General features: G+C 39.7%; 1 protein-coding gene across 1 annotated transcript in view; it reads right to left on the bottom strand.

The window, feature by feature from the left end:
• QSOX1 (quiescin sulfhydryl oxidase 1) overlaps positions 1–12,719 on the bottom strand; it is a 53,885-nt gene that overhangs the window by 35,765 nt on the left and 5,401 nt on the right. Inside the window, 1 exon segment of the mRNA XM_074308509.1 lies at positions 5,192–5,292. Coding sequence (XP_074164610.1) covers positions 5,192–5,292 — 101 coding nt within the window.

Below are 12,719 nucleotides of genomic sequence, written 5' to 3'. Positions count from 1 at the left end.
CTCTAAGAAGTAGGTTGATGACTCTAGTCCATCTGAGGTGTGGTCTTTCTAAGAGGCAGAAGATGGATTATGATCCACTGAGGTTCTTCCTAGTTCCAGGGATTGTGCAGACTAGACCTGCTTTTCTTGTAAATCAAATGGTTAAAGAAGTGACTTAGTCCTTCCTGACTTCTAAGGACAATAGCCCACAACCGGCACATTGGCCTTGCTAATATGCATAATTTGCTTCCACAAAGGGACTTAGGCACTGGGGAGATTCAAGCTCTGTAAGTCTCTTATGTCTCTATATTTTTTCCCTGACTTCCCTCTTCCTCCCACTCTGCTTATCTCCCACTTCACTCTGTCTGGAACAGAAAGCACCTGGTGATAGATGAATGAACACTACACACAGTGTACTTTGTACCTTGGGAACATTTGGCCATCAAAGCAAGCAGCAAGACACCTGTCCTGTTTCCCAAAGGTATGAGAACATAGAGCTTCACAGAAAACAGATTTAATAAATGATTACTGCATTCAACTGAAGTGACGGTAGCCTCCATACCAAGTATTTGCAAACATAAGATATGGGGAACAAAAACTAGGATAAGGGATTCCTAGATGAATAGACACCTCCTCACTCATGCAAGTCAGCACCTTTGTGGCACCTTGTAGAGAAGCCTTAGGCAGCTGGGAGCTGACCAGCGTCATACAACTGTATGTGTCAGAGATGGGCTCTAGACCCCACTCTAGGAATCGGTAACCCTATGTCTTTCATTTATTTAAAAAAATCATTCAGAGAAAGAGTCCACCAGTATCACTAGTCTGCCAAAGGTGGTGACAACACCAAAAAAAGTTAACTATGGCCATAAGTTTTAAATGAAATGTGACAGAGACCTAGATTTAGGCCAATTTGATTTAGAAAGCTGAGAAGGGAAGGGATAGTGTTTTACATGTATTTGAAGAGCTGGCACATGGAAGAAGAATTAGGTTTATTCTGCTTGATCCCAGAGGGTCAAATGAGAAGCAATAGGGAGCACTAGTACAGATGATGACTGGGGCTCAATGTGAGGGAACATTTTCCCCAAACTGTAGTTATCCCAAAATGGAACGGGCTACCAAGGGGTGGAAAGTGCTGTCCTTCTTGTGTAGTGATCTTCAGTCAAAGATTGATGTCCACTGATTTGGACATGCCCCAATTGAAATTCCTGTGACACATGGCTTGGGTTCAAGGACTTCTTAGATCGGCCATGTCCTACCTAAATTCTGTGATTCTCTAATCACTGGTTTAGGGAGGAAGATCATTAGCCTCAGAGTCAAAAGACCTTTTGCCAACTGAGTGCTCCTGCTCAAGTCATTTAGCCTTGGAAAACTTTAGCTGCCTCATCTATAAAGTGGGTACATAAATATCTACCTCACTGGATGCTGGTAAATCAAATAAGATAATGTATGTAGAAGCATAACTTAGTGAGAGACAACCAGACAAAATCAGAAGGTCTGGGTCAAATTCAACTCACAAAACTGGGAACAAGTCTTTGTAAAATGAAGGAGAATTGGATTATATCCCCCAAATCCCTTTTAGTTTGTATTCTATTCTATAAGCAAAGGGGAACTGCTGCATCAGTCCAGTGACAAAATCAAACTTGTGTCCACTTTGGCAGCTGTTTGGAAGAGCGTCTGAAGAGGGGAGAGACTGGAAGCAGAGAGATTCCCTTATGAGGGTCTGAACAAGGGTGCTTTTCAGTCCTGCCTGGCTCTTTAGGATCCCATTGGGGATTTTCTTGGAAAAGTCATGGAAGTGGCTTGCCATTTCCTTCCCCGGCTCATTTTACAGCTGAGGAAACTGAGGCAAACAGGTTCATTAACTTGCCCGGGGTCACATAGCTAGTAGGTTCCTGACACCAGATTTGAAGTCATGAAGATGAACCTTTATGACTCCAAACTATTGTGCCACCTAGCTGCCCCCAAACTAGGGTGCTAGCATTGTGAGTTATCCTTCCTTCTCGAAGAGGACCATGTGATGTTAGAGAGGTCATACCGTGACTTGCAAGTGAAGTGGATTTCAGTGAGGGAGGGCTGTGCAAGGTCACCTGCCTCACTTTCTCCTCCAGAGCCATCTGGGTCCAGAGGCCAGATATAGATCAGGATGATTAGAAATAGCCCTAGATGCAGCAGGAAGACTTTAAGCTAAAGCCTTCAATGGATCTCAGTTTGAATAAGACCATACCTATTCAGTGATTAAGAGAATAGTCAGAGGATGTAGTATGCTTTAGAGGAATGTATTCTGAATGTGGAGGGAGAGGATCTAGATGTGAATCTCAGCTCTGTTACTTATCTATATGACCATATGCAAATAATATAACTCTCAAGGACGATACAAGTACAATCTATTATATAAAAATGTTATTTGTATTACCTAAAGGAGCAAGAATAACATGGAAAAGGAATCTGTTTTTTTTTGACACAAATGAAAAATGCACCAATAATATTCTATCCCAAAATGACTACAGCAGGTTCTGGCTTTTTCTAGTTCCCCAGACTGATCAGTTATAATCAAATGCTTTGGATTGCTTCTTGAGAGATGGGAACTTGTAGTCCTTCATGGCTTAAGGCACCAGAGAGGACAATGCCCTGAGAATTGGGGATCTACAAAACTTCGGGTTCTAAACAGTGGCCTAACATGTGGTAGGGAGCCTTCGGCTCCCTCGGTGGGAATTAAGACTGGGAGGTCCTCACAAAGGGAAAGCTACAAGGAGAAGAGTTCAAACAAACAGCAGTAAAACTTTCAGACATTAAAAATCTTGTTTCCTAGATGGAAAAAAAGTGTGTGTGGGGGGAGAGATGGATATTTTTTGAGCAAGGAGTCAGAAGGGGAGGGAAAGGGAAGGGAGGAGCAAGCAGAGTGGTTCCTGGCTGTTTGGACTTAAAGGACCATTAGATTCAAAGGCATCCTGTTACTGGAAGCCAAGACTTGCTTTTTAAATCCAAATGGATTTCCTGATTAGCCCTCAATGGCCAAAAAAAAAAAAAAAAAAAAAAAAAAAAAAAAAAAAAAGGAAATTTCTCTAGCTTTAATCCATTCTTGGCTCCAAAAGAAATAAGGAAAATCTATTTTTATTACTTGGCATAGATGGAGGTGTGTGAAAAGTCAAATTGAATTTTTCTCTCTAATAAGAAGAAAGTAATTTAGAACAATGGGACAGAAGCCCTCAATATGGACTAGATCCTTAAGGGAATGCTGCTGCTTTGTGCCTATATGGGGACTTCCTTTTAGATTACTGAAAAGATTTCAATTAAACTGTGGATATCCCAGAATGAGGCAGGGGAGAGCTCCTGCCAGGCTTGAGCTTGAGATGATAGGCCCCTCTCTCAAAGTTGTCCCTACTGCTTTCTCTGGAAGAGAGCTCTTCTGGAATATTATAGGCACCTACATTAAAGGCAAATTTGAAAGTAGTGACCTGTGAGAGCCTTCTGGCTCATAGGTCTGGGAGCTGGGTAGGGCAGAAAGATATAGGGCTAAGGTAATGGATTTTTCAATTATATATATATATATATATATATATATATATATATATAAACAGACACATATACACAAAGCTCTGGGCAAACACTAAAGTTCAGATAAATATTAGCTATTTTTTATCATTATTATCTCGTTCTTTTATTTCTTCATCTAGTAGAAATACTTCTGAGAAAATCTTTTGAGATGTCTGTGTACTTTAAAATTTTTTCATCTCATATATTTTAGAGATTATGAATACTGAGTTAAGTGAATCTATTAAAAATCTTGTTCTCAAATATTTATGGAAAACTTATCCTTGGATGAGTGTGGGAAGCCTATGTCTAGTTTCTGAACAACTTATAAACTGAATTCTCAAGAAAATTTTGAGGTCTGTATTTGTACCACAGCGTATTATCATCTATTAATTTATAAAAGGAAAAAAAACTTTTACTGTGTTAAGTCTGGCCAATAGGTCACATCTTCTTATATTAGTATTTACTAAGATGTTAAATGTTTGCCACCTAGAGTAGTATATAGTTCCTACTGTTTTTTGAATAATCTGCATTGCTCCATAAGTCTGGGCTGCTTAAAGCTAATCTATTTGTAATTTCTGGTGGTAATGACCATAAATATTCCTGTTTCTGTAAATAAATCATCATGACTCAGTCATTAGTTGGATGCTACTTTTTTGGAGTATGGTTGAGTTCATGTGGATGTTACCCTTGAAGGCCTTTTTTATTCTATACTAAAAACTTAGTTTGGTTTTCCCCAGGCAATATGTTTTGCCTAGAGAAGACCAAGGCATTTTTTAAGTATAATTTTCATCCACTGGTTCAATTCACCCTCGAAGTTGCAGAGCAAAGCCTTCTATCTCTATTTTTCCTTGGTGTAAGTTAATAATTTTATAATTATTGAAATGTTATTTAGACTTGATAGCAATAGAGAAACTTTCTATAGAAGAAAGAAGCCATTTAGTGGGAGGGGGGACTTTGTTTTTTTGGTGAAGCCATATTATTTGATGTCATCCATTTGGGTGGATGTTTCAAATATTACTATTATTTAAATTTTTCTTCCGGTGGCTCACTGAAAGCATCTCCAGGAAAAGTTTAGTGACAGGTAGGATGATAGTGATATGGATCTCATCCTGTTCCCATATTATCATGTAGTATTACTACTATTACTATTATTGGGACATTCACAGGCCCCTTAAGCTCTCTGAGACTGATTTCATGAGCATAGAGTATTATTGTAGTGTAGCCTGGCTACACAAGTCTTTCAGTTAAAAGATCCAGTTGAAAAAGCCCTAGCAAGTCAGTAGGTCTGGCTTTACAAAAGCACTTTTCTGGCAAAGAGGCCTTTAAAGCCTAAATTAAACAGTTCAGGTTTCCCCTTGGGCAGGGCCACATCCCTTTTAGATAAGAGATTTTTCTGCCTATCAAAAATAGTTGCTTTCCACCCCTAGCAAACAAAATATAAAGGTATCAGTCCTGCTTCCAAGACAAATATTGTAATGGGACAAGTACAAGTTAGAAGGTTTGAGCCTTTATCCCTAGAGCTCTGTTGGGTTGAAATGAGAACCAGAGACCCAGAGACTCAGGACGAGGGCTGGGGAAAGATAACCAACATTGTCATGTCCTACTTCTAACCAGGCTCCCCTTCCAAAACCTCTCCCTTCCTGTGGCTCAACTTTTCCCTCACATTTCAAGACATTACCTTTACAGTGGGGTAAGCCATGATCCCAAAGTCCCGGCAGATTTCTGAATTGGTTTCTTCTGCACAGTCCAAGGCTGCTACACTGAGCACAGGCCTCCAGTCTGAAATGACAAGCATTGCAATGAGCAGGAAGGCCCACAATAGTCAGTCAGCTTCACCCATCTTTCCTGCTTGTCCCTACGTTCCCTGTCAGAACTGATGAGTAAATTCCCTTCTTTAGGAATGAGATGAGAATGACCTCTGAAGAAGGGCCAGCTATTTCACACTTGGCCAACAACAGTGAAAGGATCTCCAGGACTGCTTAGCATGGAGGGAGAAGGGACCTTGGGCACAAGGAGCAGTAGGACCATGGAATATTACGGCCCTGGGTTTATAATCTCAGTTCTGATTATTCTTCATCTGTGTGCATTTGCAATTAGAAGGTCTACTTTAGGTTCATTTGAGCTGATTCCACCTGTGCTAAAAGCATGCAGGTGGGGGAAGACATGAATAAGGGAAGGAGAAACAATGTGACTTACCTTGATCCTATAGAGACCCTATAATTTTCTTTATAGGGATAACTTAGGCAATGGGAAACCATTCCAGTTGCACTCAGAAAAATCAAGTGAACCAGAACAAAGGATTGTCATGATAGTCTCCTCTTTGAGGAGTTTCGGGCACCAGTATGAAACAGAGAGTCACAATGAAGAGAAGGGTAGAAATCTCAAGGTTGTGGAGCTTGGGGTAGGAGGTCCTGCCCTGGGCTAGAGACCCTACAAGTAGACTTGGCAATTCCAAACTGATTGATTGCCCAGCTTTTTGTCTTTAGATTTCCTTAGGAGGAGCTGCTTGATATCTCTTTCATCATGAGCCTCACCCATTCCTAAACCCTGGGTGACCATGTCATACAATGCCTACAGTGCCAACAGAGGGATTCTCAAAAGGAAGTTGCTTAGAAAATACTTCATGGCTGATTGGTTAGCTTAGACTTAGAACACGGCTAGACAGAAGGCAGATCTCTAAGTAAGGATTCTTTGGTTCTGAACCATGTTCTGAGTGATGTACCTAGAATTATGCTAAGCATTCAAGGGAAGATATGCCTTCAAGAAATTTATAATCCAATTAGAGAGTCAATACATACACATACACACAAAACAAACATTACAAGATGGAAATTAATATAATTATTTTTATTTTATTGATATAATTTGTTGTTATATTGCTTAATTTCTTCTTATATTCTTCTCCCTTCACTAGACCTATTCCATATATGACAATTTTTTAAAGGAAAAAGAAAGAAGTGGAGGGAAAACACTCTAAACAATACTGATAAGCAACAGATTTTGGAGTTTTGTTTTCTTATTCAATTTCTAATTTTTGTCTTATTGGATTATTTAATCCATTCACATGTAAAGTTATTAGTTAGGTCCAGTTTTTATTTTTATTAAAATATTTTTTTCATGTCAACAAATAGTAGGATTCTTCTTTGGGAGGAAAAGGAGATCTTCAGTACGGTGATCCAATATGCTCTGGTGTCTTCCTTCCCTCCTTCTAATATAAGCTTATTAAAGCATTATGTGAATAAGAAATAAGAAATATGAAATCATTAACTCTTTTGGGATTTCTCAATCCTACCCTGCCCCATTATTTCATCACTACTCACATGTTACAAAGCATTTTAAGATTTACTAGATGGCATATAGAATAGCATTCTAGACCTGAAGTCAGAATTACTCCTTTTCAAATCTGAATTCAGACACTTACAAGCTGTGTGACCCTGGGTACTTAACTCTCTTTTCCTCAGTTTCCTCAGCTGTAAATTGAACTAGAGAAGGAAATGGTAAACCACTCTTGTGTCTTTGTCAAGAAAACCTCCAATGAGATCATGAAGAATTGATTTAAAATGACCGAACGAAGACTCAAAGATTACAAAGTCTTAAATTTTGTGAGGGAAGTGGTTTATTCTAGTTACAGATAAGAATATTGAAGATCAGAAACTTCAGAAATGATTTGCCCAAGCAGTTGAGCTGAGATTCAAATCTATTTCCTTAGAGGTAGCTGAATGGTATGGGGAAATAGAGAACTGGACTTGCAGTCAAGAAGACTGGAATTCAAATCTGACTTCAGACATTTATTAGCTATGTAGCCCTGGACATATAGCTTAATCTTTATCTGTCTCAGTTCCCTCAATGGTAAAATGAGGATAATAATAGAAATTATCTTATTGTAAAGATTAAATGATATATTATTTGCAGATTTAATTAATTTTATTTCCTCCCTTCTTCTGGCTCCATCACTCTCACCACTATAACACCCCTCTTTTTGATTCTAACAATACCCCAAGAATTCCCATGAAATCCTTAATGCTAAGATGATTTCACAGCCTCTAAGTTTTAGATCCAAAAAGAAAAGTCCTTATTGTCATGGACGGTAGCATGTAATCCTATTCACAAGAGAAATTATTGAGAATATATTTGAACTAGGGATTAAGAAAGAATAACACTTCATACTGCCATAGAGTTGTAAAGCTAACAAAGAAACCCTTTACAACTATCCTGTGAAGCAGGCAGAAAGAATGAATATTCCCATTTTTCAGATGGGAAAACCAAAGCTCAGGGAAGTTAAGCAATTGGCCAACCATCTCCCAGCTGGGAAGCATTTCGAACCAGAATCTGAGTCTAGTATTCTTTCCACTCCACCATATGGACAGAAAGCCCATGAACAACTGTTTAATGGCCAACATTGTCTGCTCCAAGAAGATTGAGAATAAAGGATGAGATATAGTAGAAGATAAGAATGACTTAGGTTGGAGTAATTTAGGATCCTTTTACTTTCTCTCCCTTTCCCACAGCTCTTGTCCAGATGACAGATCTTTGCTAGTGGGCAGCTGGGTGGTGCAGGGGATAGAGCACCAGGCATGAACTCAGAAAGGCTCATCTTCATCGGTTCAAATCTGGCCTCAGACACTAGCTGTGTGACCTTAACCCTGTTTACCTTGGTTTTCTCAACCTAAGATGAGCTAGAGAAGGAAATGGCAAACCATTCCAATGTCATTGCTAGAAAACCCCAAATGTGATCATGAAGAGTTGGACATGACTGAATAACAACAACAAAGTCTGGAAGAAATAACAATTTATTAATAGATAGTACTTATACAGTGCTTTAATAATGATAATAAAAAACAAAACAAGATTTATGTATTACTGTAAAGTTTACATATGAGAAAGAAGGGAGGTGGCAATTATAAGGGAATCCTAACTCAAACACAAGGTAGGGATAGTGGTTTACCATCCTTCCCCATGATGCTCAAATTCCATCCAACCATTCAATATTCTCATCTGTAAAATGGGAATCATAATATACCTGCCTCTCAAGGCTTTTGTCAGAATCAAATGAGATGATAATTATAAAGCATTTAGCACAATGACTGGCACAGAGTGTTATATAAATGTTAGCTATTATTAGCTATTATTATCTCCCTTTTTAGGGAGGGACTAACCTCCCCACATCCGTGGTCACACAGTAACAGCTTAAGTTCAGCCAAATACTCACACAAGCTGGTTTGCATCAACATTTAGCAATATTTATAGAACAGCTGTTCACACAGGGTGTGGGGTTAGGTCAAGGAGTAAGCCTGGGAAAATTTTCCTTGCCAGGAGGCAAATCCATGCTCCTTCCTCGCCTGAGCAACAGCTTTTTGTTCCCCAAATCCCTGTGCTAACAGCTTAAATTGATTCCCTGGGCCCAATGAAGGGGAAAAGCAGTTGCTTGGGGACAGGGATGCAGCTAAGCAAGTAACAGACCAACTAGAAGCTACTAATCCTACCTCCAAAGACAGTAACTACAGCTACATTGGGCCATATTCCTTTTTTTTTTTTTTTTCCCCCAGAACAGAGAGCTCCAAGAAGCTGGGGAAGACACAAATCCATTTAATTGACCTTGATTGTGAGAGTAAGGGATGCTAATGAGAGCATAAGAGCAATATATATTGTTAAGGACCATGCCTAGGTCCGAGAGCCTCCACAGCTGTAAATCATAACACCTGAAGGAATTGCGGAGAAGCCTTTACTGACAGGTGTTGAGGACTGGGAATGAAATAAATTGGAGGGAGAGGGAAGAGGAGAGAGGTCAGACAACGCAACTGCCTCTCAGTGAGGAGGTCAGAGAACAGCAACTGCCTCTCAGTCTCCTTGTATCATCATCATCATCATCCTCTCACATGAAGAGATCCATTCTCCAGGTCTGAGTTAGACCTCCAGCAGCCACTGGCAAGTGGCTTCTGTATCACAATAGCATATAGGAGAGAAAACCTAATATAATGGAAAACATTAATCAGAAAGACCTAAGTTCAAATCCAGCCTTAGGCAACTTACTAACTGTGTGGCTTTGGACAAGTCATTTAAACTCTGTTTGCCTCAATTTCCTCATCTGTAAAATGGAGAAAATAATAGCACCTTCCTCTCAGTGTTGTTATGAAGCTCAAAAGAAATAATCATTGTAAAGCACTCGGCATAGTGCCTGGCACAAAATAAGTGCTAGCTGTCAGCTCTTATTATTAAATCACTTAAGTGCTCTGGTATTCACTGTACTTAAAGTTCAATCATACCATAGGTTTAGAGTTGGATGAGACCTTAGATGGTCAACTGGTCCACCCCTTCCTTTTACAGATGAGAAACCTAAGGTTCACAGAGGTGAACAAGTTATTTTCTTCCTTCCTAAATCTCCTCACTTAACTCTCTTCCTCTTCTAAACTGAAAAAAATAACCTTCTCAAGGACAGGTACTGTCTTTGTTGTTGTTTCTGTCTCAGCATCCCAGCCCAAGCATTTAATGTTTGCCAAATTGAATCAGTTCCTCTCCTATCCAACAACCAGTAGGGAGGAGGAGGAGGAAAATAGCAGTTCTACCCAGACTACTATAGTTACCACCCATTAGAAAGGGCTCAGTTGGAGAGAATTAGATAGTTTGGGCATCTTGTTCTCGAAAGCATGCACTTGACTGGAGTTGGCTGGAGGACATTACGTGGGAGATCAGGTTAGAGCAAAACTGCCTCTAAACTCATGTCAATAAAGAAAGGGGAAGTAGGAATGGGGTGGAGGGGCATGGATAATAGCCAAGCTTAGGTCATCTGCACAAAAATAACTAGGCAGATTCATTTCTATGACGGCACAGTTTCACTGTGAGAGTCCCTCTCTAAAAGTCCAGATTATAGCTCCTCCCATGCACACTCAACTCCACCATTGATTCTTTCCCATTTTTTCCTGTGTATAGCTTGTTTGGAAGGAGGTTTTTGTTGTTGTTGTTTTGCTGTTGTTTGTTTATTTTTTGGCATGCTATCTCTTCCATTAGATTGTAAAATCCATAAGGGAGGGACTGATTTTTGCCCTTTTAAAAAAATTCCCAATAGGTGTTGTTTAGGTGTATCTGACTCTTCATGGATCATACTATGCATAGGATTTCCTGGCAAAGATACTAGGATGGCTTGCCATTTCCTTCTCCAGTGGATGAGGGCAAACAGAAATTAATTGACTTGCTCAGAGTCACACAACTAGTAAGTGTCTGAGGCAGGATTTGAATTCAAGTCTTCCTGACTCCAACCTCATTATCCTATTCTTTGAGTTCTCTAGCTCTACACATAGTAGGCTGGTATAGTATACCCTCAATAAATATTATTTAACTGATTAATTGATTGGCACACACAGGGAAAGAGGGAAAGCCCAGTTGTTTTCTGGGATAGTATGACCTTGATGAAGGCTTGAAGTAGAAGATTAGATTCTTACTACTATTTTTAAGAATCATCACAACCTTTTCCTCTGGAGGCAAGCTAGGGAAAGAGACAGATGAGGCTGGAAACAGAGAAGGCTTCTAGCTAACTCATTCTTCCTATAACTAAAAACCACTGGCCTATACTCCTAAGACATTCCATGACAAAGATTTCACCAAAATAGGATTTCATTATAGTCCTAACAGCCCAACACTACTACAAAAGGAAGGATAGAAATGGTAAAACATGATGCCCTTCCAATTAGAATAGTCTATTGAAAAATACATTTGAAGTACCTAGTAGTACTCACAAGGTACCAGGAAACAGTCCCTGCTCTCAAGAAGATTTCATTCTACAGGGAAGATAGGTATAACGACAAAGAAGTACAAGATGCCCAACGAGGAGGTTATAAGCTCGATGTTTTACACGCAGCAGGCACTAGATTTCCTCATCTCTGACATAGAAACCATGCAGCTATTAGTTCCTGGTGATGTTGTCAGGAAGAGGTTAATCTTTGTCAGGTGCTCCAAGATCCTGAGATGAAAAATGTTACGCTGAAGTATTAATGCCTATATCTTAATAGGCACTAATGATATTTAAATGTCTTGTTGAAACACTAATTGTTTTGGATTTTACTATTCATAGGACCATTATCAGTAATAATAATAATAGGAAGGAGTTTTTTCCCTCCCCCCACCTGTTACACCAATCAAACACAGGTACATTTGAGTTAGAGTTAAACCCTGTCTGAATAGGAATGCCTCTTGGGGAAAGGTGCTTTCAAATTGCCTGGTGACTCAGGTGCGGTGCTTTTGAATGTCTAACAACATCAGCATGTCCTATGATGTGAGCCCAAAGCTGAGCTCTGGCAAGAAAATACTCTGTGGTGTTATGATTGCCCTGGACAGAGCAATTCTATGATTCTGTCATTTCTCCTAAAGCAGCACATGGGAGGAAGCAGAGGAGGAGGTGGGACTCAAGGGAAGCTAGCATAGCTATGAAATTAGCTGGCCAGCACTTATATAGCCCTTGAAAGCTTACAAAGCACTTTATACATGTTACTTCATTTGATCCTTTGACCCTGTGAGGTCTGTGCTATTATTATCCCCATTTTACAGAAGAGGAAGCTGAGGCTGGAGGAAGTTAAATGACTTTCCCAGGGTCACATAGGATGTACGCTTTTGAGGCAAAATCTAAATTCAGTCTTGATTTTAAGTATGGCATTTTGCCGACTACCACTATGTAGCCTGTTACTGAAAGGGACATAACAAGTATTGAGGGAATATTTCATCACAAGGTCACCCTGTCAGTTTAGGCTCCTAAGCAGCTAAATCTCACCCTCCTTAGTTCAACATTTATTTTAATTTACTTATATGTGTATATGTTATTTTCCCAAAAGAACATAAGCTTCTTGAGGGCAGCCATTGTCTCTCCCATGCCTGGAATGCATGTCTTTTTTACCTCAATCCCTTAGAATATTTCCTTAACTTCAATACTCAGCTCAAATGCCATAGGCTGAAGCATAAGACCATTCACGGTCTCCCAACTGCAAGGGGGCCTCTAAAATTACCTTGCATTCATCTCATATATACCATTTTGTATACATCCTTTCTTCCCTCTTAGAATATAAGTTCTGTGACCACAGGGGCTCTTTCACTGTCATCACTATTTTCTACTCAAGCCTAGCATAGTGCTAGGCCTGTACTATACATTCTTTTTCTTCTCTTCTTTCCCTCCTTCCTCCCTTCATCACTCCCTTTCTCCCCTTTCCCCCCTACCTCCCTCC

The sequence above is a fragment of the Sminthopsis crassicaudata genome, chromosome 4, assembly GCF_048593235.1.
Source record: "Sminthopsis crassicaudata isolate SCR6 chromosome 4, ASM4859323v1, whole genome shotgun sequence".
NCBI classification, from domain to species: domain Eukaryota; kingdom Metazoa; phylum Chordata; class Mammalia; order Dasyuromorphia; family Dasyuridae; genus Sminthopsis; species Sminthopsis crassicaudata.
The sequence above is the reverse complement of the archived record's forward strand: the minus strand, read 5'-3'. Positions and strand labels throughout refer to the sequence as shown.